The following is a 22,680-nucleotide window of genomic DNA, read 5'->3' on the forward strand; positions in this document are numbered from 1 at the left end:
GCTTAACATATCTGCATACACTCAATTCTTCTACTAGCTTCCTTTCTCCAGGTTTTCCCTGTTCCCAGAGGCATATAAAAAGCGGCCCATTGAAACCTTTTGCAGCCCGGGAAAGATGATGGAAGAAATTACAACAGACACAACAAAAATGTGAAGTACATAAACACCAAGGAGGGTAAATGACAAGGGAGGTTTTAACTAAAAGTGATGGGATGAAGTTTAGTCTCTCAGGACAAATTAACTCATGATAAGGTTTATCAGACTGGGCATTACCTCCCACAGAAAGAGGGGGAAGGTCAATTGTTTGAGTTACTTAGAGCATTGGCGAATATTGTGTAGGGAACCAAGCTATGTCAGCAGGCGTCGAGGATGGACTGGATGTCCTATTAGGTCTCTTCCACCTCTAATTTCTACGAAGTCCACTAGTCCATTGTTGCTAACACATCAATAGTTCTGAAGGCTTTCAAAATAGCACTTTCACACAGCCTTTGGACCATGTGTGATGTGAGGTGCAGAATACAATTCAAGACTGTTTTGTTCTAAGTGTCACCTTGATGTTCAGAATGACTATTTAAAACAATTATGCCCATAAAACTTTTAATTGTTAAAAACTGGACACTGACCACATGGAGCAATTTCATTTCCTTCCCAATGTAAGTTTAGGGAATACTACACGTACCACAGGGAAGAGAACTGTCCATTTGAATGGCATTGCCATTCGTGACAGAGATTCCCATAACAAACAGCTATTTTTGATTCGCAGATCACTGGAGCGAGCAAAGAAGACTTGCAGCGTATTGCTGTGAATGTATAGCTGTGACAATCTTTAAAAATCCTGCTGCACAATTCAAGGAGCAATACTGACAATTGTTTTTTTGAATATCAGCTAAGGACAGAAATACAAACTGTGGTGCAAATAAAAAGATTCTTTGTCCTTTGTTTTAGGTGATATCTATTAATCTGCTTTTATCAGGATTTAAATATTGACAAAAAATTACATATAATTTGGGCATTATATATATGCCAACCTTAATGTTTCTGTTGTCAAAATATTTAATACTAACATCTTCAACAACATTATAAGGACCTTATAAAAGGAACTTGAGGATATGATCACAGTGTTGTGAATAAGGAATGAAGCTGCTTATTATATTGCTCCTGGAACAGATGGAACAGAGTAGGAATAATATACCTAAAGTCTTAAGAATGTGTCCCTATAGGGTGAGCCAATTGGAGGGTCTACTTTGTTATCTTTGAAAATGTGAATGTTAAATCGCTACTAGGAGCAAATGGATTGAACCTTTGTTTAAAAAGGCATTGAGGTTGGCAGATAAAGCTACATTTAGCTTCCCTTTTAGTGCAGGAAAAACTCATTATGTTTGTGGCAAGCACTTTTGCACAATTAGCTATGGAAATTAGGGACAATAAAATGCAGTTTGCACTGGGTGCTTTCTTAATTTAATCCCTGAAATAACTTTGAGGGTTGTTGGCCATATTTCAGAAGCAATCATGTATAAACTGGTTTTGAAATTACTTTGTTGCAATGTGCTATATTACATCAACATTTAAAGACTGATTCTGCTAAATTTATTCAGGCAAATTCTTAACGTACACAATAGGAGTAAAGACCGCAGAGACACACACTGAATTTAAAATGGACAAATATTTATGGGCTGGCATCTTTTTGATTTACAGAGATTTTATTTCTCATGGCACAATCAGCTACGAAAGTCCCACCGTTACATCACAACAACAGAGCTGCATTATTTCTGCAGATATTTTGAGGGATCCCCTTACTGGCCATATTCAAGAATTAATTCTCACCTGCTGACATTGCCATGGTGGTCCCAGCAACCATTCCCATGGCCACACCATTAGTCCTAGGTGCAGTAACAGGGGCTGGATAGATAGCAGATGGAATGCTGTTTGGCTGAACCACGGTGGTGTGATGGATGACGTGAGGCTGTGCCGCATACACAGGCTGTGTATAATAAGCTCCCTGTTGGAAAGAATAAATAGGAAAATCTTTTCAGTTTGACTGAAAGCACACGTCCTGATGGAAAGAGAATCTCCGAGTTTGTTACTTTATTTCAAGATGATCGCAGACTCTGCATGCCCTAGATCTCAGTCTGATAACACATGCTGTACTGTCAGCACTGAATTACACCAACACAACCATTTGGGCTTAAATCATGATTATTTATTGTGCTCCTGTGACGCTGGCAGCCCAGGTGCCAGCTCGTGCCAAGGTCTCCATGTCTCAACTGAAGACTGACAAATACATAGCTGGAATCAGCTTGGCTCCTCCATGTGTTAGTACTGTTAAAACAGGGATTAGGATTATCAAAATGTGTTTACTGTTTAGACTTCATTGGATTGCTGCATACATTAATCTCACTTGTAACATTTCTATCCCACATTGTAAGGTAATATTTGACCATTTGTATTGCGAGCCCCTGGGACTGTGTAAATCACCAGACAGGAAAGAGACATTAATTTGTGTAAAGTGCTGGTCTCCAACAGATGCTGTTATGCTCTGCCCAACAGAGAAGATCCACAGACACCAGATGAACTATTGTGGAACATTAAAAAGGACAAAAGACGTTTTTTGTTTTGCCCCCTCCTTGTGAAGATGAATCATGCAAGTGAATTCCTCCCATCAGCTGAGTTTGCAGCAGTGGCGTAGCTAGGAGTGGAAATTTGGCTGGGCCCCGACTTTCGAGTGGACGGGCAATGACAGACTGTGTTAGCTCAGCTTCTGCCCCGATGCCACACCCCCTTCCTAGCCCCGGTGTTCCCAGACACCTGCGAGTTGGGCATGCGCATGGGCAGCTCCGAAAATGGCACGGCAGAACTGCCGGAGCGTAGCTTTCTGAAGGGCGGGCGCAGAGCTCCGTCCTGGATTGCAGGTGCCAGAGTGATGCTCCGGGTCACTGTGACAGCACTACAGCCTTGTTTAGATTTGGGTGGTCCTGGACACTAAGTGGCCCACCCATGGCTACGCCCCTGGTTTGCAGCTAAGAGCATAAGTGAGAAAGGGGATAAAATCTCTAAAAAGAAGAAACTGGATTTCTATGCTGCGTGGACTGTGCAGGACAAGGTATCTAGGCATAAGCAAGAGATCCCCAACTGTGTAGTCTGGAATTGTCTACTTTTTGAAATTTAAGATTGTAACTAATTTGTGTATATATGTTTACCTGCTTTAACCTTGTAAATAACGCTCGTTTCCTTTTCCTATTTAATAAACCTTTATATAGTTTAGTATAGATTGGCTACAAGGATTGGCTTTGATGTGAGATCTAAGGTGCACTTGACCTGGAGTGAGTGACTGGTCCTTTGGGACTGGGAATAAGCTGAATGTTGCTGTGATTCTTGGTGTAAGGGCCATCTATCACAAAGACAAGCTTATCTGGGTGGTGAGACAGATGGCAGCATCCAACAGGACCATCTGTGACTCACATTAAGGCTGCTATAGTTCCTGAATCGTTTACACTTGGTAATTGGTTGGTGAAATCTAAGAGAACTCACCACCAATTTGGGGTTTGTGCCCTGGTTTTTAACCATCTGCCCTGAGGTTGGTACTCATGCTTTTGCGTCACAGAAGAGAGCACATCATCATCATCAACATGCTTGATGCTGTAGCTAGGAGAAGATACGTAATCCACCCCAATGGGGTGACAATCTAATGCTCAGTAAAACACAATATCGAATACACTGGCTGACCAGGAGCAGTTCTGTTATTGTGAAATTAACTCTTTGGCAGATTCTCACTGAAACACTTTTGTGCATGAAGCACTGGCAACAGCTCCCATTTCATCCACGTACAACTTCTTCCTTTTTAAGCCTCCAGTCTTTTAAAGTTTTTCCCCAGAACACTTTTGACCAGCAAGTTGTTTTCCTACGACTTTGGCTCTTCTAATCTCCAAACAACATCTGCACTGAGCGGAGGAGTTCAGTTTACACACTGATATAGCCTTAAACCTGAAGGCTCTCAAGGCACTTTCCAGGATATTTGATCCTCCATGCCCCTCACACCCAGCACACTCTGTGGCTTTCCTGGGAGTGTCACTTGCCATAGGTGTGAATCTGGGCCCAGGGATTACTTCAGCCCAACTAGGGCAGAATATGGGGCAGAATTCTCTTTAACTGAGAACAGCGAGACATTACAGCAATACACAATAAAATGGGACAGGAAGCGAAGACGAATGCCATCTCCCAGGGGTTATCAAATTGTGGCCCGTACTGAGCCCTTGCAGGTGGTCCATATAGTGCTGGCTGTTATAAAGGTTTTGTCTGCATTAACCCTTTCCCCACTGTTGGTCTAGCTCTACCGGTGGCCACGATGGTGGAAGCATTAGGGTAGACAGGACGCAGTTGTTTTTACCAGCATGTCATCTGTGGAAGGCTATAAAGCAGCTGCAAAACAATGAGTAGGACTGACTCTATTTAGGGCTGCTGCTGTGAAACGATTCAAGTCCTGCAAGAGCCAAAAGATGAAATGTTAAGCGTTGCCCATGCTTCTTGCCGAGAAGAATATACCGCATATGTACACATACGTTGAGCAGTAAGTGTGGTCAGTAGATATTTTGTGTAGCTGCTACCTTACAAAATGAGTGACAAGTAAAAGAAAAGGCGGAACGCTCGCCTTAATTTTGAGGAATGCTAAGGACATAACTAGATGCAAAGAGAGATCAGATAGCGGCTACACAAAAGGGAACATAATCTAGTTAGGGTTGTGATCAGGCCTAAAGTGAGATTGAAAGACGGGAAATGAAGGCTGCTGAAATTCAACAGAGCAGATTCTGGACCAAGGTGGTAGTGCTGGATGGAATAACACAACGGGTGGAAAATGGTATGTTTCCAGAAAATAAACTGCATTAAATGTAAGTGGTTTAAAGAAGAGAAACTGTAGATGGAGACATGTAAGGACAAGGCAATTAAAAATGTAAAACAAAGAGGAAGATTAGAGTGTGTAAACAATGAAGAGAGATTTCATGAGAAGTCAGTGATAGCCACTGGAGAACCTCTAACAAGGTATGGTGTTGACTGAAGAAGGGGATAAACCTGGGCTATTAAATTAGCTCTTTCCTTCAGTCTCCACAAAAGCTGATTGGACAAATGCCAGAAGCAGAAATATATTTCGCAAGGGAAGAGGAAGAAGTGCTAAGATAAATCAGGATCATGCCAAAGCAGGCGATTGAGAAATCAGCCTTTGACAACAGAGACTATGTCAAGGATCAAGTAGAATTCCACCCCAAATTCCGAAGGGGCTGGCACAACAGACATACAGGGAAAACACTGCACACTGACAGCCGTTCAGACAGCACACCGGATTTATGTAACATACATACGAGAATATAATCACATGTATCGCAATTTAGACTAAAGTTCAGCTGCGCAGTCTTCTGCCTAGAAGCCAAAGCAGCTAAAATACTGAAACACACACAGTGTGCAGGATCCACTGTTCTTCCTATCGAACCAGACAATGAGGAGACTTTTTGCTAATGTTTAAAACATGCAGGTGAACTCTGGACTAGAGGAGAAGCTAATGTAACAAGAGAGGAAAGGATCTAGGAAAGATCCGGAAACTATCCAGCTTTACCTTTGGTTTCAGCGGAGGGGAAGATACTGGGAACACTAGCCTCTTGAATGCCTGTTGTAATAACTGGGGTCTATCAGGCCTGCCCTGATTGTGAGCATAACTGTTGGAAAGTTGCTGAGGGTTCATAAAATACCACAATCACCCACAATAAAGAATGCTGACAGAAAAAGGTACAAAGGAAGATAGAAAGACAGACACTAAAAGAAGACAGAAACATTGAATTGGTCCAAACGAAAAGGTTTACTGATATCGCCAACTGACTGTGTTAAGATCGTGACTGGTAAACAAAAGATGGAATTGGAAATATATGGACCAAACCTGGTACTTCAGAAATTGGTGGACAAGATATTGAGGGTTGCAGCTATCCTGCACATCACCTGTTTTTGGGGTCCTTAAAAGGGAAACTTTGGGGGGAGATAAAAATGTGGAGGGCACTGCTGAACCGCAAACAGCCAGCTGTGCCATCCTGGCTCCCACCGGCACCATCTTCTGGGATCCCGGGATCCACCAGCACACAGTTGGGCCTTCATCATCCTGATCCCAACAGGCATCCTGACCAGACTGGGCCAGAGAGAGGGAACAAATGACATTGTCACCGCCACTATTTTTCAGCAAAAACCGGAACAGCACCTGGAATGTGAGAGATTTGGGTTCCTACTCTCCTCTCCTCCCTCCTTTGTCCTTTTCCTCCCCGCCATATTTCTTCTCTTCCCTGTCTAGTCTCTCTTTTCCCTCTCTGTTTAATAAACATCTGGCTGAGCCAACCAAGACAACTATATCTTTTGCAACACTACAGTGAGTCTGTGACCAGTGAGGCAGCTAAAAGCAATGCCCTACACTGCCTGATGCTGGTACAAGTCTCCAAGCCTCGCTGACAGTCTCGGAGTGGCTGGTAAGACCCTGTGCTGGCTCTGCGTTTTGCCAGCGGTGAGGCTGCGAGTGAGAGTCAGCGCCAGAGACAGAAGCTGAATTTTTCTCTTTGCTGTTCCTTTCTCCCCTCTTTTGTGTGTGCGTTTGTCTTGTTTTGTTCTTCAGGGAAGCAGGACTGGATTTCAACAACAGCTGTAACCCAGCTCAACTAACTTTTTCTCTTTTCCCCAAAACAGACAGTTATTACCACCTTTAATACCATCTAAAATCCTGACAAATGGGGACTTTCCCTATAAAAATTCTCCACAGCTCAAGAGAACACGGGCAGTTGGAATGAAAGCCTCATTTCACTGTTTAACTGTTTTCCCTCTTTGTCTGTATCTTTAATAAAAAGTTGAACAGACTTTGAATGGTGGTTGTTGCCATGGGGCTAAGCTGGCCCAGGTCTCGGTTCTCAAAACCTTGAACTATGTTTAACTATTCAGTGGTGAACAGTGACTGGGTCACAGAGACCCTCAAGGCTCAGGTATTCCATCAAAATGAACTCCACACTGCCCAATGGCCGTAGCAAGGGACAGAGCTCAGCCATTCTTGAGGGCTAAGAATAGCCAGTACATGCTCAGAGAAACAAAGTATTTCCTAAGAAACATGGCAGAATTGTGTTCAGCTGTATCTAGTTTCTTACCCCCCGCATCACTATGGTACCTGAGCTGGGAAAGGTGGGAGGAAGTGAAGAGTTGATGGGGATGGAATGGAAGATGGGGGGCAGAATTTACCCGGTCTCCAGCAAAGATCTTTTAAAAAAATTAATCGTCCATAAAGTGAACCCAGTTCAACACACACACACACACACACACACACTGTGGCCATCCTGTGTGTCTGCTCAGGCAGATAAGGCACTTCCCTCTTGCTCCCTTGTGCCAGCCATCCTATACTGCCGACAGCAGCATAGCAGGGGAGCTATATCCCTTCCCATGAAGGTGGGAGAAGAAGAAGGGAATGGGATGAGCCTACAGCTGCATCCACACCCCAAGGAGTAAGGGGTGCCAGGAACAGGGCTGGGATACATTACTTCCCCCGGCACCCGGAGCAGGCAGGGAAGCAGATTATAACTCTCCAAGTGACAATTTAGATCCTCGGCCGCCCTTAGCGCAGGGCAATTATGTGACCCAAAGCCACAACTGGCTTCCAAGATACAGAAGTGGCACCAAAAAGAAAGTCCACTGAGTTACCTGCCAGGACCTATATCATTATCAACGGTCTAGCTACATGCACCAAACCCACAGGGGATCTTCAGTCTGTGGTAAAAATCAATCAATCAGTGAAGGCTCCATTAATGGCTTCACCACCAGCTCTGTTGGGAATGAGAAATTTGCAATTTAATCGGATCTCACATTCTAACTGTGTGGAGCCCACCTGACATCAGCAGGGGGAGAGGAATTTGGAATTTTCATAGATATGTTTAACAGTGACCTGCAATGTGGAAAAAAAGGTTTAGTATCTTTTCTCCCCCTTCTTTATGATGTAAGAAGGGATGAAAGTTTCATCATTTTGTACTTCGTTTTTACTTTATTTTATTTTTTTTAGGTCACAGGAAAAATTGAGAATGTCAAGTCTGGTATGTTTGTTGATTTTGCTTGGAGACTTGTTGGAGATCTCCATGTGTATTGTGAGTTCCCCAGAAAGGGTAGCTTGTTGAATCCTTAACAAAGACCATCCTTTCTCCCATTCCAAAGGCCTTATTTGCACTGGAGTTTTAAACTGGTATTAAAAAATGAAGTTTAAAAGAGTCTGGCTAAAAAATCCTTTCCTTTCTCAACTGCTTGGCTTTCAGCCTTCCATGATGTCATAATCCCACTAGTTTGCCCATCTCTATACAGCCTTCCAGGGTAGACAAGACCTGAATTTCTAATGCAAAGAACAAGTAGATTTAAAAAAACAAAACAAAAAATCTCTCAACCTTTGAGGTCACCTTCATATATCAAAAACACAAAAGAGGAGACACGCTCCAATTTCCCCCCATCCCTTTGCAGATCACCTTAACAAAAACATCCTTCTTCACTGTGAAGGGGAATGAGTGCAATCCATGGATTTAATGCATGCCATACAGAGATGATTACACTTTAAGGTCAGTATGTTAGTACTGAGCCACTGCACTGAATACAAACACAGAGGGTAAGGCTGTGTACAGAAGCAATTTGGCAGATAGGGATGTCACTGGTGTAGTGCTACAGGCTGAGTGTTGGGAGAAATGTTGTTCTTTGTATGTCAGTAAGCAGGAGAGTGGACATAGGATAGTGGCATTCATGTGAGGATGATACACAGTTGGGAGCAGGGGGTCACAATACCAAGGAGAATGACAGGGGGACAGGGACATATTATGTCTAAACTGGCTTATGTAAAAGTCAGCGTGAAGAAATGAAATGTTAGGATGTAAAAAATGAGAAGAGAAGATGCCCTAGTTTCACTAAGTAACATACAGATACTAGGGGAGGTTGTCAGGCACCAGATTTTCCAAAGTGGCTAGTAACTTTGGGTGCCCAACTTGGTTTTCAGAGGGTGGGTGATAAGCACTTTCTGACCATCGGGCCCCTTTAAGGTGTCCCAAGTCAGGCCCAGAAAATCGCCATTCACGTTGGAAAATCCCAGTCCGGATACATACGCGGAGGCAGTAGCTCTGAATGAACACGGAGGAGTTTATTTGAGTTCCATAAAAAAAGACATGTGGAGGAAGTGGGATGAGTGTTTGTGTCTTGTCTACATAGGCTTTGTTCTGAAAAATGTGCCCCCAAGGCAGCTCCCCAGGAGATAGTGATGGTGGAGGCACTAGGGTAGACAAGGTCCAATGGTCACCAATGTATGTGTTACTGGGTTGGGTAGCCTCAGTCTGGCCCCCATCTACACTGATGCTCCCACCATTACCACCCTCTTGGAGCTGACCTGGAACTAGCAATGGTGGGGAAGATCAGAAACAAAGGCTAGCACAGACAGCCTTGGAATTGGAGAACCCGGAAGTCAGACATGTTGTTCTGGACGTACAGCCTGGTGGGAGTGTAACCATTGACTTGGCATTTGATCAATTCTTGTATGTCTTATACTACAAATACTGACTTCCCCCCATTTCTCTCCTTCACCCTGCACAAATTCTTCCTCTGGCCTAGCCAGCTGCTCTACTGCAGTTACAGTGTTTTAGAAATCAGCAAATGGTCCCAGGTCCTTTATAGGGCAGAGTAATAAAGACCCCATTTCTACAGTCATACTCGTGATGGGAGAAAATCTGGAGAACTCTACAGCTCGGCCAACAGACAAGCAGCCTTGGTCTAACATACTGAAAAGAAAGCAGCCAGCCAGCCATGAAAAAGACCTTTAACATACACACTGCATCCATTCTGTGTTCACCACTGTACTAACACTGGGTAAATGCATGAGAATTGAGTTCACATGTGGATAAAAATCATTAGCTTGGGCACCTCCTCGTCCTTGTCCTTTGCGGCTGTTGTGAGAGCGCTAAGGCAAGTTCTGCATTATGGTTGGGCAGCAGCATGCTCTGCGGGTCACTCATTCTCGCCCTCACATGCACAGCTGGGGAGGGCACAACTCCCTGATCCTAGGCTACAACTCCCTAACACTTTAAGGGCTGGTTTCAGAGTAGCAGCCGTGTTAGTCTGTATCCGCAAAAAGAACAGGAGTACTTGTGGCACCTTAGAGACTAACACATTTATTAGAGCATAAGCTTTCATGGACTACAGCCCACTATCCGAAGAAGTGGGCTGTAGTCCACGAAAGCTTATGCTCTAATAAATGTGTTAGTCTCTAAGGTGCCACAAGTACTCCTGTTCTTTTTACTTTAAGGGCTGATTTTCAGTATTTTAAATCCCGTGGGGCTGATTCGGATCTCATTTATCCCTGTGTAAACCTAGAGTAACTCCATTAACTACCAGAGTAAAACAGGTTGAAGTGATATCAGAATCAGGGCTTATCTTGTTCTGGTTCATCTTGTTGGCTTTAACTAGCTGCTATGGGGACAGGGCTAGGATGCAGTGACTGTACTTCTACTATGCACATTTGCTGAGCATACAATATGAAAGGTTGAAATTTAGCACAGGTGTGCTGATGAGGTTTGCACAGCATCTAGCTGTCCCTGAGGTCCTGCCCCCTGCACAAGGATGGGGGAAGCAGCCACCCATTGCAGTGACAACTGAGGAGAGCCACAGAGGAAACACACAGCCCAAGACAAAAAGAGGAGTAAAGCCACAGCTCCCTGGGGCATGTCTAACACTGAAGCAGGGTGTGCCAGGGACTGCCGAGAAAGGCCGGTGACTGAACCAGGGACAAAGGTTTCTGGGGAAAAGAGGGGAGATTCCTTGAAAGTGAATTGTCAAGAGTTGATTTGTTGCTGCTCCTTGTGCACCAGCCTGTTGGGTTTGGTTCTTAGAGCCCATTCAAACCAAAGCCTGCTGGATGCATGCAGCATTAGTGAACACCTTTAACACTAACAAAAAGCCGCACAGGGCCAATGACCACAGGTGGTAAAGATCTCATCCAAAAGACAGCATCCGCCAGCAGCATAATGCTTCTTAGAATTAGAGTGGCTTGGTTCAGTACTGACTCAGAGCAGAGAGCACCACAGAGCAGTAAAATCCAAATCACTGACATGACAAGCTACGTAAGTGTAAAAGACAACCCCAGCAGATATCATTCAGAGGTAGGTCCACCCTGCTAGGCAGCACCACCAGCATCACTTATAGATTCATAGACTCATAGACTTTAAGGTCAGAAGGGACCATTATGATCATCGAGTCTGACCTCCTGCACAACGCAGGCCACAGAATCTCACCCACTTCCTCCAACATCTACAGAAGGCTTTTTGTGGAGGTCTCCCACCCACATACTGACCAGGTCCAAGCTTATAGGCTGTGGTTTGAAGTTTGCACAGATGGTATAGATACAAGATAGAAACAGGTGAATTAACATAGTCTGAAACATAGTATCTACACCAGTAATATGTTCTCAGTTACTTGGATGATACACAAGCTTTTCCTGCTATTTTTTTCTGTAGTTTGCTAGACACGTACCTGGGCATACAGGTTCTGCTGCGGATAGGCACTTCTGATGGGGTACATAGCAGTTTGGTAAGGATTTGGAGATGGAGAATAGGGAGGTGGTGCATTGTTACTCTGGGTAGGTGGGACTTTGTATGGAGTCCCAGCGGTGTACCCTGTTAAAAGCAAAAACAGCTTGCATTAGTGCCATGATTTAAGCTTACGGGAGACAGCTGCTGGCGCATTAGCAATTTAAACCATGCTGAGAACACCATTTTCACTCAATGTTTAGAGTGCCATAAAAGATACACAGCCACTAGTGGTCCTAGGGATGCAGAAGCCACTCATTACGAGTCTAGAGCAAACACTGGCTCAGCATGAAGGACAATTTCCATATCAACAAAGAATTAGGGGGGCTCTGAGTGGTGGAACACAGTGTGATCTGCAGCTGTGTGAGCTAGACGAGGCCACACTAAACCGAATTGCTCTTTGGGGTAGGGATGCTGTCTAATATGTCCAGCGTCCAGCACAATGGGGCCCTGATCCTGACTGGAGCTTCAGGGTAATACAGTTACTAAATAATTATAATAGGTTCCATCTCCCAATGCCATTCCTTTGGGGCGCTTGGCCTGGAGACACTGCACCGACGGTCAGGACAGCTGAGGTAAAACTCCTCACTCTGAGTCAGTTTGGGGAGCAACATAGCGATGCTGGTTCCTGGCTGGAGACCGACAGATCTACTGACTGCCCAGCCACTGCTTTGGGATCACAACAGCTGGAGATCAGCCTCTTCCCGCTGACTGCAGGGAACAATGCCCTGTTTCTGGGACCATGGTGGAGGAAGGCACATGGGCTACATATTAAAGACATGTCTCCCTATCATTATTAAATGTTTCTGTTCCAGAAGCCTCAACCCAGTCAGGGTCACCATTGTGCCTGGCACTGTACAAACACAATAAATGACAGCGCTGGCCCAAAGGGTGTACAAGTCTAAAGGGGATGTTACACTGTTGCCTATACACTGCTGTCCCATTAGGGGAGACATGGCTAGGGTCAGACTTGGATTTTTTAACCACCATGTCATTTTTATTAACTTGTTTGAGTCTGGCTATGATGCCATATAAGGATTTCTGAACGGTTCTGGAATGTGAACCCATTATGGGTCCTTAGAACAATAGGTTTCAGAACACGGGGACAGATTCCCCAAATCCGGGGCATGGAGGTGTACAGTACACCCCACTGTATGGCAGCTTAAGTCCTTGTGGGGTTTTTCTTTCCTTGGCTGGGGGAAGGTGATGCAGATAATAGTCTGAAAAATGCGGCTCTAACATATCCCCAACTGTCCAAACAGTTACGTTTTCATGTCTTCAGAAGCATTCATGTGGTGTCATCCCTGGGAAATGCCAGTACTCACAGGGTTAAAAAACCGGGCATGACTTGAGGGGATTGCGTCAGAACTCAAAATGTCCTTCAAGACAATATATATATTTCAAGTAATTTTCTCCCCAATCTGGAAGCTTTTGTCCTCTCCCATTGTCTGCTGGATGGTTAAATCAATAATGTAATTGTTGGGGATTCTAGATTGCACGAGACTATTTTAAGTGTTTATGCCACCAAGTAGTGACTGGAAAGCTTGTGATAACACTGCTGGAGAGGAAGGGCTGAATCTTTCTTGTCCTTCCCTAGCGCTGAACCTTTCAATGTGAACAATTAAGATGTCTGAAAGCTGTTGTGAATCCACTGCTCTAACCATTCATCTTCATTAAGATTTAGAAGCTCAATGTGAACCCAGGCTGTGGCTTAGGGTGACCAGACAGCAAATGTGAAAAATCGGGACGGGGGTGGGGGGGTAATAGGAGCCGATTTAAGAAAAAGACCCAAAAATCGGGACTGTCCCTATAAAATCGGGACATCTGGTCACCCTACGTGGCTACATAGCAGTGTTTAAACCCAGCAGTATTGATGGGGATCTTATTCTGACAAGCATGCTAATCAAACCATGCTACGGACTGTTCCCACTAGGTAATGTACTCTAATCTAGGTTCATAATGTTACTCAGAGAACAATACCCTGTTCAATGTTATATGTTAGAGCTGGACTACGCAAACAGAAGTGGGTTCGTACACTTCCAACGGTAACCTGACTACTAATGCTCACACATCATAACAACAAAGGCAAGCAAAGCTTTGCAGAAGCAGGGGAAGGCAAACAGGAGGGTGCAGCACAATGTCCTCGGTGGACTATACTATATGAACCCAAATAACGGGTTAGACATTAAAGTGATGAGCCGCCTTTTAATGCCTAAAATCATCAGATTGGGCCGGAAGTTTCCATTGATGGTTTCCCAATCTGTCAAGTGGGCATATTGCTCCCAACCTCACAGGGCAATTGAGCAATGCGTACGATGGACCCAATCTATTAAGGTCCTGAACATCTCTCAAGAGATGCAAAGCCCTCAGCTCCCACTGACTTCAAGATCAGGCCTTATGTTTGCAACGCACTTGGAGATCTCGGCAAGAAGAGTGCTACAGAAGTGCAAGAGCATTACTGCTCTTCCTGATGAACCCTGATGCCAGAAATATGCACAATGCCAACATGACTAGTGTGCTGATTTCACTTCATGGATCGAGCTGTGTGGGGTTTTTTTAAAGGCATTTTATAATATAATAAAATGGGTGCTGTTGCTTTCATAATTCAAATGCAGGAATAAAACTCTTAGAAATCAAATGCAAATTGGAGGCCACAACTATTGTCACCTATCAGCACAGCATGTGAAGTGTGCAATAATAAGCAAGAAGGGCCCAATGTCTCTTGCACTGGTCTGTGTCTACACTACGATTACAAACCCGCGGCTGGCCCGGGCCGGCTGACTTGGGCTTGCGGGTCTCTTTCATTGCACTTCTGGGCTTGGACTGCAGTCTGAGATCTGGGACCCTCACACCTCATAGGGTCCTGGAGTCTGGGCTCCAGCCCGAGCCCAGACCTCTACGCTGCAATGAAACAACCCCGTAGCCTGAGCCCTGCAAGCCTAAGTCAGCTGGCACGGGCCAGCTGTGGGTTTGTAATGGCAGAGTAGACATACCCAGTGAAGTCAAAGACAAAGCTCTTACTGACCTCAATGGCAGGAGGAGCCAGCTCTCAATGACAACTGGCTTGCCGACGAGTCTGTATGCAGTTCTGTCTGCTCTATGCAGCTGACGCACCGTTCTAATTAGCATCTATCCATTGCATAACTTATTTTTATGTTTCTAGCCGCACAGATTTGGCAGGACAAGACTGTACACTGAATAATTTGTTTTCCTTATCTTGCAACTGAAGCACTGTTGAACCCCATCAGTGTCACGATTGCCTTATTCTCCCCTTTAAGTCTGCAATTAACAGAAGCCTATTTTAAACAAAGACCTGAAATGTAAGCAGCTGCACCTGACAAATATGGAAAAGTGCTGACTTCCAGCTATGCTGAAGCTGCTGATTCCCCCACATATGACAGACCGTAATAGGGGATTTGTGGGCTTGATTATGGTGACTAAACGGGGAGTGTATCTACAAAGATCACCATATTTTACAGGGCGTTTCTCAGATACCTTTTGTACCAGCCCTGCTCCCTGCCATCCATTTGCACTATTGACAAAAGCAGTGAGCCTGCTCTATTGCTGTTAAGAACCACAGCCATTTGCTCCTTGTGCGGCTGGAGTCCAGAAAAGGGAACCTGCCCCCTCCGCTTACAGAGGCAAATCCTGTCTTACGCAGCAAGCCAGAACAACGAGGCTTGGCACAGGGCTGTCTTGTGGAAGTATGGGATAGAAACGTCTCTCCTTGTGCAGCCGGGGGGCTCTGGAGCCGCTCCACGAACAGGATGGCATCCTCAGGGCTGCCATGGCACTGTTGCCCATCATGCTATCAGGTGTCAATGGCTAACTGATCTGTGTAGTTGAGCATGCTCTGACCTAGCACCCCCCACCCCTGGGGAACAGTGAGCTCACATGGAGCTAGGTTCCACCTGGGTACATGGTGTGTAGACTCCCCTACAGGGGTGCTGCAATCCTGTCCCCTGACCCTGAACTGCATTGCTCCCACAGCTGGCAGGGCCCTTCAGAGAGAGAGAGAGAGAGAGAGAGAGAGAGAGCGCGAGCCAGGAACATTACTCCAATAGTGCTGCAATCACTGAGGGATGAAAGACACTTCTTAAAAGAAGCATCATCTCTTTTATGTGCAGACAAACACTGGATCCAGAGGAGCTGTTAGGAAAAACAGAGTAAAATCTCCACAGGGAGTTTATTGGGTCTGCCCTGCTTCAGAAGGAAGCTTCTCTGTCATGGACAGATGAAAACAGGGTTGGGCTCAATTTTACTAGAACCCCATGAGAACAGCACCTATTCTGCATCTCCCCTCCTCCCCTAAAGTGGTTTTTACACCTCTGGGGATTTCCCAACCCAGCCAGGTAAGTCAGCTTTCTGCCTGCTTTGTCCTACCAGAATGACAAAGCAGGAAAAATGGGGCCATGTCTGTATTCTAGGACACAAGTGGCCCATGTGTGTCTGACATGCTGTGTTTGACTGAATTCAACAGTGTGTCTTGTGGTTACCTCCATCTTTCAGACAGAGGCATGGCCCACAAAGACTCATCCCAGCATGCAATGCACCATCATTTAAGCAAAGGCTATTTGGCTCACCTGGAACATTACATGCAGAGACTGGCAGTCTCCAAGGGATGCACCTGACATGACTGACAATGGTAGGGTTACCATTCGTCCTCCTTTTTGTGCTAAAAATAGCGTCCGGGGGGAATTTGTAAAGCACTCACAATGTCCGGGATTTCCCCCCTCCCCCGGAGCGGCTGGGAGGGCTGCAGGGAAGTCCCGGGCTGGACTCCGGAGCAGCTGGAGAGGAGCTCCGCCCTGCATTCTGAGCAAGTGTCTCAGCACAAAGTGCAGCCCTCCCCTTTTGCAACTGGGAGCGGTTACTGCCATGCAGCGTAGCAAAACGGGAGCGAGAGCACTTTGTGCTGATACAAGGGCAGCTCTCTCCTGCAACCCGGTCCGGGCCAGGGACCGGGTTTTGTTGTGCTGGGGAGCTCAGCCACGTGTCCGGCTCGCACAGAGCCCAACACCCTGTTCTGAGCAGCAGGGTAAGGGGGGCAGGAGAAGGGGCAGGGAGGTTCTGGAGGGGGCAGTCAAGAAACGAGGGGGGGCTTTTTGGGGGGAGTGGAGAAAGTTTTGGGCAGTCAGGGTACAGGTAGGGTCCTGGTGGGCAGTTGGGGGGGGGGGGTCTTAGGAGGGGGCAGTTAGGGGACAAGGAACAGGGAGTCTTAGGTAGGGGGTGGGGTTCTGGAGGGCAGTTAGGAGCAGGGGTCCCAGGAGGGGGCAGTCAGGGGACAAGGAGCGGGGGGGTAGGGGGCTGGGAGTTCTGGGGGGGAGCTGTCAGGGGGCAGGAGTGGGGAGAGGGATCGGAGCAGTCAGGGGACAGGGAGCAGAAGGGTTTAGATGGGTTGGGAGTTCTGGGGGGGGCTGTCAGGGGGCAGGAGTGCGGAGAGGGATCGGAGCAGTCAGGGGACAGGGAGCAGAGGGGTTTAGATGGGTTGGGAGTTCTGGGGGGGAGCTGTCAGGGGGCAGGAGTGGGGAGAGGGATCGGAGCAGTCGGGACAGGGAGCAGAGGGGTTTAGATGGGTTGGGAGTTCTGGGGGGGGGGGCTGTCAGGGGGTGGGGAGTGGTTGGATGGGGCGTGGGAGTCCCAGGGGTCTGTCTGGGGGTGGGGGTGTGGATAAAGGTTGGGGCAGTCAGGGGACAAGAGGCAGGGAGGCTTAGATAGTCCTGGGGGGCAGTTAGGGGCAGGGGTCCCAGGAGGGGGTAGTCAGGGGACAAGGAACGGGGGGAGGGTTGGGAGGTCAGGGGGGGCGGGAAGTGGGAGGGGCAGGGGCGGGGCTAGGGCAGGGCTTCTCCCGTCCTCTTTTTTGCTCGCTGAAATATGGTAACCCTAGACAATGGCGGCTGCAGCCTCTTGTGCTTTATGAAAATTCAGTGCAGCCCTCAAAACTTCTGAGAAGCCACGAAGAACCCAGCCTTTGGAGGGCAAAGTCTGGGTGATCCAGGGTGGATTTCTCCATAGCCTCACCGGGGAAATAGCCCTTTGTAGAAAGTGCACCGCTTATCAATTCAGCATATGATCCACTAATTTTAGATCAGTGATACTGACACAATAAATCATTTTAATCTCCTGTCCATTTAAAAAAAAAGCAGAGAGACTCTGGCTTTGTCCAATTCTCCTTTTTACAAGGCTAATTAGCTGCAACCTTGGAGGTTCAGAAATACATTTTACTGAAAGCGGTGCCACATTACATTTCAACACAAGGAACACATGGTTAATTTGCTATTTATAATAAATGCCAATCCTTTGTCCTATGAGCCATTCACATGTGTTCCAGAGTTAAAAAGTTGTTGGGCTGGTGGGTAATGAACGAAAGAGATTTTTCAAAGAAGCAACATTTTTTGTAGACAAATATGCAGAAGAAACATTTACACTTTCCTGGGAGAGGGGGAGAAAGCAGGACTGTATCAGCTGAGTTTTCACCTGGGTATTCTCAACAATGGCAGGCAGACTGACTTTTCTAAATTCTGCTACTGCTCACCATATATAAATTCTTGACCTTAGACTACTTCAGTGTTGCCAACTAGTCTCACGAGACTTGGCATTTTTTCTTAAATGCCTAGCTCCTGGAATCACATGACAATCTCAGCTTTCCCTTTTTCAAAAAGTCAGTTTCCATCCCTTGTGGTTGCAGAGAAAAGCTGGCAAACGTGCACCTTAAAGGTTCAGACACCAGAAGGGAAATAAAAAAGTCCCACCCATTCTTTTAAAAATCATCCTGGTTTTGGGGGCTCCGACTCGCATTTTTAAATGTTCGAAGTTGGCCATACTGAAGACTGGAAATTTGTCAGATGGAGAGAAATGACACTTGCCTAAGAAAAACATTCTCAACCAACACTGGAAGCATGGATTCCAATGCCTGATTTTCTCTCTTCAAAGAAGTATGCTGAGAGTTCAGTCATTTCAGCTGAAAGGCTAGACTCGGCTGCATATAGCAGTGGATCTTCTACCTCCTCCTCCTCTCAAACTTCACTTTGATAGCAGTGCCCCTGCTGAGCACAAGACCCTGCCCACCCCCTCACTTGCCATACCAATTCTTCTGTAAAAATGCTCTTTGCCTTATAGTGCATAACAGCAGTAAAAAAAGTAAACAAAGTTCTGAGATATATAGAGAACAGCCAGGACAGAGGAAATTATTGGATTCCTGTAAAAAAGGGTGTAAGGGTACCGGAATTCTATGCTGATTTTCTCCCTTTAGGGTTAAAGGGTTACACAGACACTTAAAATGAAGGTCATGTGTGTGAAGTTTTGACTGAATCATTTGTACTTAATGGTAAATTAGTGGGGGAATTCTAGAAAGCCTTACAGCTGTGCTTTAAGTTCTTTTTTAAGGCAGTCTAATAAGTCTCTATGCACTCTAGCCTTTCACCTCAGTACAAACCTGACTTAGGTCACAAATGAGTTTGAGAGTCTTAATATCGTCCATGGAAATGTGTTCATCTCACAAAACCACCACAAAGGTCTGCATCACATTTAGTCTATGCTGAGGTGTAGCTAAGGACTAGAATAAAGAGGAGTGCTTGCAAGTCAGAATAGTAGACAGAACTGTGCAGGGGACTCGAAAAATCAGATGAGCAAGGAGGTACTGCAGATAAGGACTGAAGAGGTGCATGTGAAAAGACTGCCCCAGTGCTTGCCTGCAGTGTCTGACTCTCACTGGAATGCCTAATTTTTGTGAACATTAGAAATCATATTTATAAAGCCCGTGCAACATCAAAAATAGATAATCTAACACAGAAGACTGATGAGTTGCAGCACAGTTTGAAAACAGCAGAGTGGAAAAGTGGAGCCTCTTAAAAAGTGATTACACATCAAAAAATTCTGACACAGTGAAAATTTAATCTGTCGATGTTCACAACAGCAATTAAAGGACAAGATTTCAGTTCCATTAATATTCCATCTTATCCTCACAACCCTAAAACAGCTTGTAGATAATAGCACACTTTATGGGACTAGCAAACAGCCTCTAAATGCTTTCTGATCCCTGTAATTTGGAACAAACATGTTAATAAATGGCAGAATATCCATGATCTTTTCTCTGACCTACAGAAATGTGCGTATGTGGGAGTAAAAACTTCTTAAAGCTAAGATGGAAGCATGGAAAGGGGATGCACAGGTATGATTTGTAAATGACAAAGTAATCCTCATCCATTCTTTCCCTGCTAATGTGCCAAAGCTCTGGCTTGGAGGGACCATTTCTAGGGATGGAGGGGGAGCTTCAAGCTATGCCTACACTTAAAATGCTACAGCAGTACACCTGCAGCCGTGCCGCTGGAGCATTTCAGTGTAGACACATACTACAGTGATGGGAGGGGTTCCCCCGTCAGCATAGTTAATCCACCTCCCCCAGAAGTGGTAACTAGGGGCTTGTCTACAATTGAAATGCTACAGTGGCATAGTTGCACCCCTTCCATGTAGATACTACCTATGCCGACGGGAGAACCCTCTTATGGGCAGAGGTAATCCACTTCTCTGAGAGGCGGTAGGTCGACTGAAGGATTCTTCCATTGAGCTAGTGCTGTCTACACCAGGGGTTAGGTTGGCTTAACAACACTATTCAGGGGTGTGGATTTTTCACACCCTGGGTCAACCTAACCTTTTAATGTAGACTAGGCCTAGATCGACCTGGCACCGTCTACACTGGGTGTTGGGTTGGTTTAACTAGGTCTCTCAGGGGTGTGGATTTTGCACAGCCTGGAGAGAAGGAGCCATGCCCATGTAACTTTTCAGTGTAGACCAGCCCTCAGTCATCAGGGCCCATTCAGTTCTCAGCCCTGGTCTACACTACAAACTTAGGTCCGTATAATCACCCCCCCTGAGTGACGTACTTATACTGATCTAAACCCCCATGTAGAGAGCGCTATATGAATGGGAGAGCTTCCCTTGTTGATATAGCTACCACCTTTCAAGGAGGTGGAGTACCACTACCAGCACGAGAAGCTCTCTCATCAGTGTAGGTAGAATCTTCACTAAGTGCTACAGCGGTGCAGCGGTGCCACTGCAGTGCTGTGAGTGTAGACAGGCCCTCAGTCTCTGCTGAGACTATCAATAAAACTGCTAATTGTGACACGCTGAGGTCAGGTCTACACTACAGACCTGCATTGGTATAACTACATTGCTCAGGCAGACGACTCGTGCCTGCTGATACTGAGGGGACATAATGTAAATGGGGGGCACAGGTCTGCCCCACCTCCCTGGGTCAGGGCAGCCAATCCTGCTGGCTCCTGGGGGGCTGGCGCCACAGAAGTGGGGAGCTCATGCCTCTGGGCTGGGCCTGGCCCCGGGGGACTCACAGCACCACAATGTCTCCGGAGATCCCGCGCCCTCACGGACACCTCAGCAGGAGGAGCAGCGTGGGCAATGCCCTGAACTCGGGCTGAGCAGAGGCCAGGGAACTTGCTCCTGGCACCTTTTCCAGCGACCCCCGCATCCTGAGCCTGGCCTGGGGCTGCCGCACTCTCCCCACCAGAGTTACCTGTGGGCAGAGGGCTCTGTCCTTCTCCTGCTGCACCTCCTCCTCCGGCATGTTTTCGGCTTGTTCGGCCTCTGTCCCTGGCAGATGGGCCTGGGCAGGGAGTGGAGTGGGCAGGATGGACCCTCTTCTCATACGACCTGAGAGTGGCTGCTCAGGGTCACTGCCTCTGTGTCTGCGAGAGCCCGGCTGGGGAGGTGGCGGTGGCCTGCCCCCTCCACCTCCCCACCCAGGCCCAACTGCGGGGGACAGGGGCAGCGTGAGCCGGAACCCCGCCTCGCCACCACGTTTCTGGCTCACTTGGTCCCACTTCCTGGCAGCCAGGCCCGGGTTGGGAGCGGAAGGGGCAGGCCACCACCGCCTCCTCAGCCAGCTGCTGTACTGCACAGAGGCAGCAACCCAAAGCGGCCACCCTAGGGTTGCCAACTTGATAATATTTTAAAAACGGGCACTCAAGCCGGAGTGCCGGAACCTCCGCTCCTCTGCCTCTTCCCCCAAAGGCCCACCACCTCCACACTCCTCTTCCCCGCCCTCCCCACTGTCACTCACTGCTTTTCCCCTCCCACTCCTCCTGCCCAGGTCAGGAGGGATTTGCCGGCAGAGTGAGGGCTGGGAACTGCAGCCGCCCCTGGCTGAATAGGTAATGACCCAGCGCCTCCCTGCCTCCCTTGCCCACAGTAACTGAACTTTGGGTGTCCAGTCAGTAGATCTGATCGGACATTGCCAGGTCCCCTTTTCGACTGGACTTTCCAGTCGAAAACGGGCACCTGGCCACCTTAGGCCATCCTCACCCAGTATGAGAAGTGGCTCCATCCCGCCCCCTCCGTCCCCTGCCCGGGCCCGGCTGCCAGGGACAGGGGCTGAGCAAGCCGGAAACATGTCGGGTGGGAGGTGCAGCAGGAGAAGGAGAGCTCGGCACTTGCAGAAATCTGGGGATGCACATGACCCCATGTCTCCCCACACACGCGTCACCTCTGCGCTCATGTGTGAAAAATCCACATCCCTGAGTGACGTAGTTGTACTGACCTAATCCCCAGTGTAGACAACTCTACATCGATGGGTGAGCTTCTCCCATCCACATAGCTGCTGCCTCTTATGGAGGTGGATTAAGAGGACAGCTCTCTCCTGTCGGTGTAGAGCATCTTCATTAAAGAGCTACAGCAGCGCAGTGTAGATTTTAAGTGTAGACGTGACCTGAGTAAGTTTCCCAGATGTGAAGAAGAACTCTGTGTAAGCTAGAAAGCTTGTCTCTCTCATCAACAGAAGCTCTCCAATAAAAGATATACCCTCACCCACGTCTCTCTAATATCCTGGGACCGACATGGCTACAACAATGCTTATACTATACTAATTGTGGGGTGTCACTTACCCACTAGGAAGTGGACTGAAACAACCCATTCATTTCACACAGACAATCTAACAGCCTAAAGGAAGAATCTCCTGTGTTTCCATAGCAAATGCCCTCCAGCTTAAAAGTGCCAAGAGCCAGCAGTGCTGGCTTTTAAAATAAAGTGGGCCACTTTCCATCTAGCTAATGTTTCAGTTCCGCAT

At 46.9% G+C, this 22,680-nt stretch overlaps 1 protein-coding gene across 5 annotated transcripts in view; it reads right to left on the reverse strand.

Moving 5' to 3' along the window:
• The window catches only part of FAM168A (family with sequence similarity 168 member A), a 343,581-nt gene that overhangs the window by 12,423 nt on the left and 308,478 nt on the right, over positions 1–22,680 (reverse strand). For all 5 annotated transcript variants that reach the window (XM_054015869.1, XM_054015872.1, XM_054015870.1 and 2 more), the window contains 2 exons: positions 11,548–11,690; positions 1,825–1,999 (listed from right to left, as the gene is read on the reverse strand). In XM_054015869.1, the coding sequence (XP_053871844.1) occupies positions 1,825–1,999; positions 11,548–11,690 (318 nt within the window). The remainder of the gene's footprint in view (positions 1–1,824; positions 2,000–11,547; positions 11,691–22,680) is intronic.

This window comes from Malaclemys terrapin, chromosome 1, assembly GCF_027887155.1.
Source record: "Malaclemys terrapin pileata isolate rMalTer1 chromosome 1, rMalTer1.hap1, whole genome shotgun sequence".
NCBI classification, from domain to species: Eukaryota; Metazoa; Chordata; order Testudines; family Emydidae; genus Malaclemys; species Malaclemys terrapin.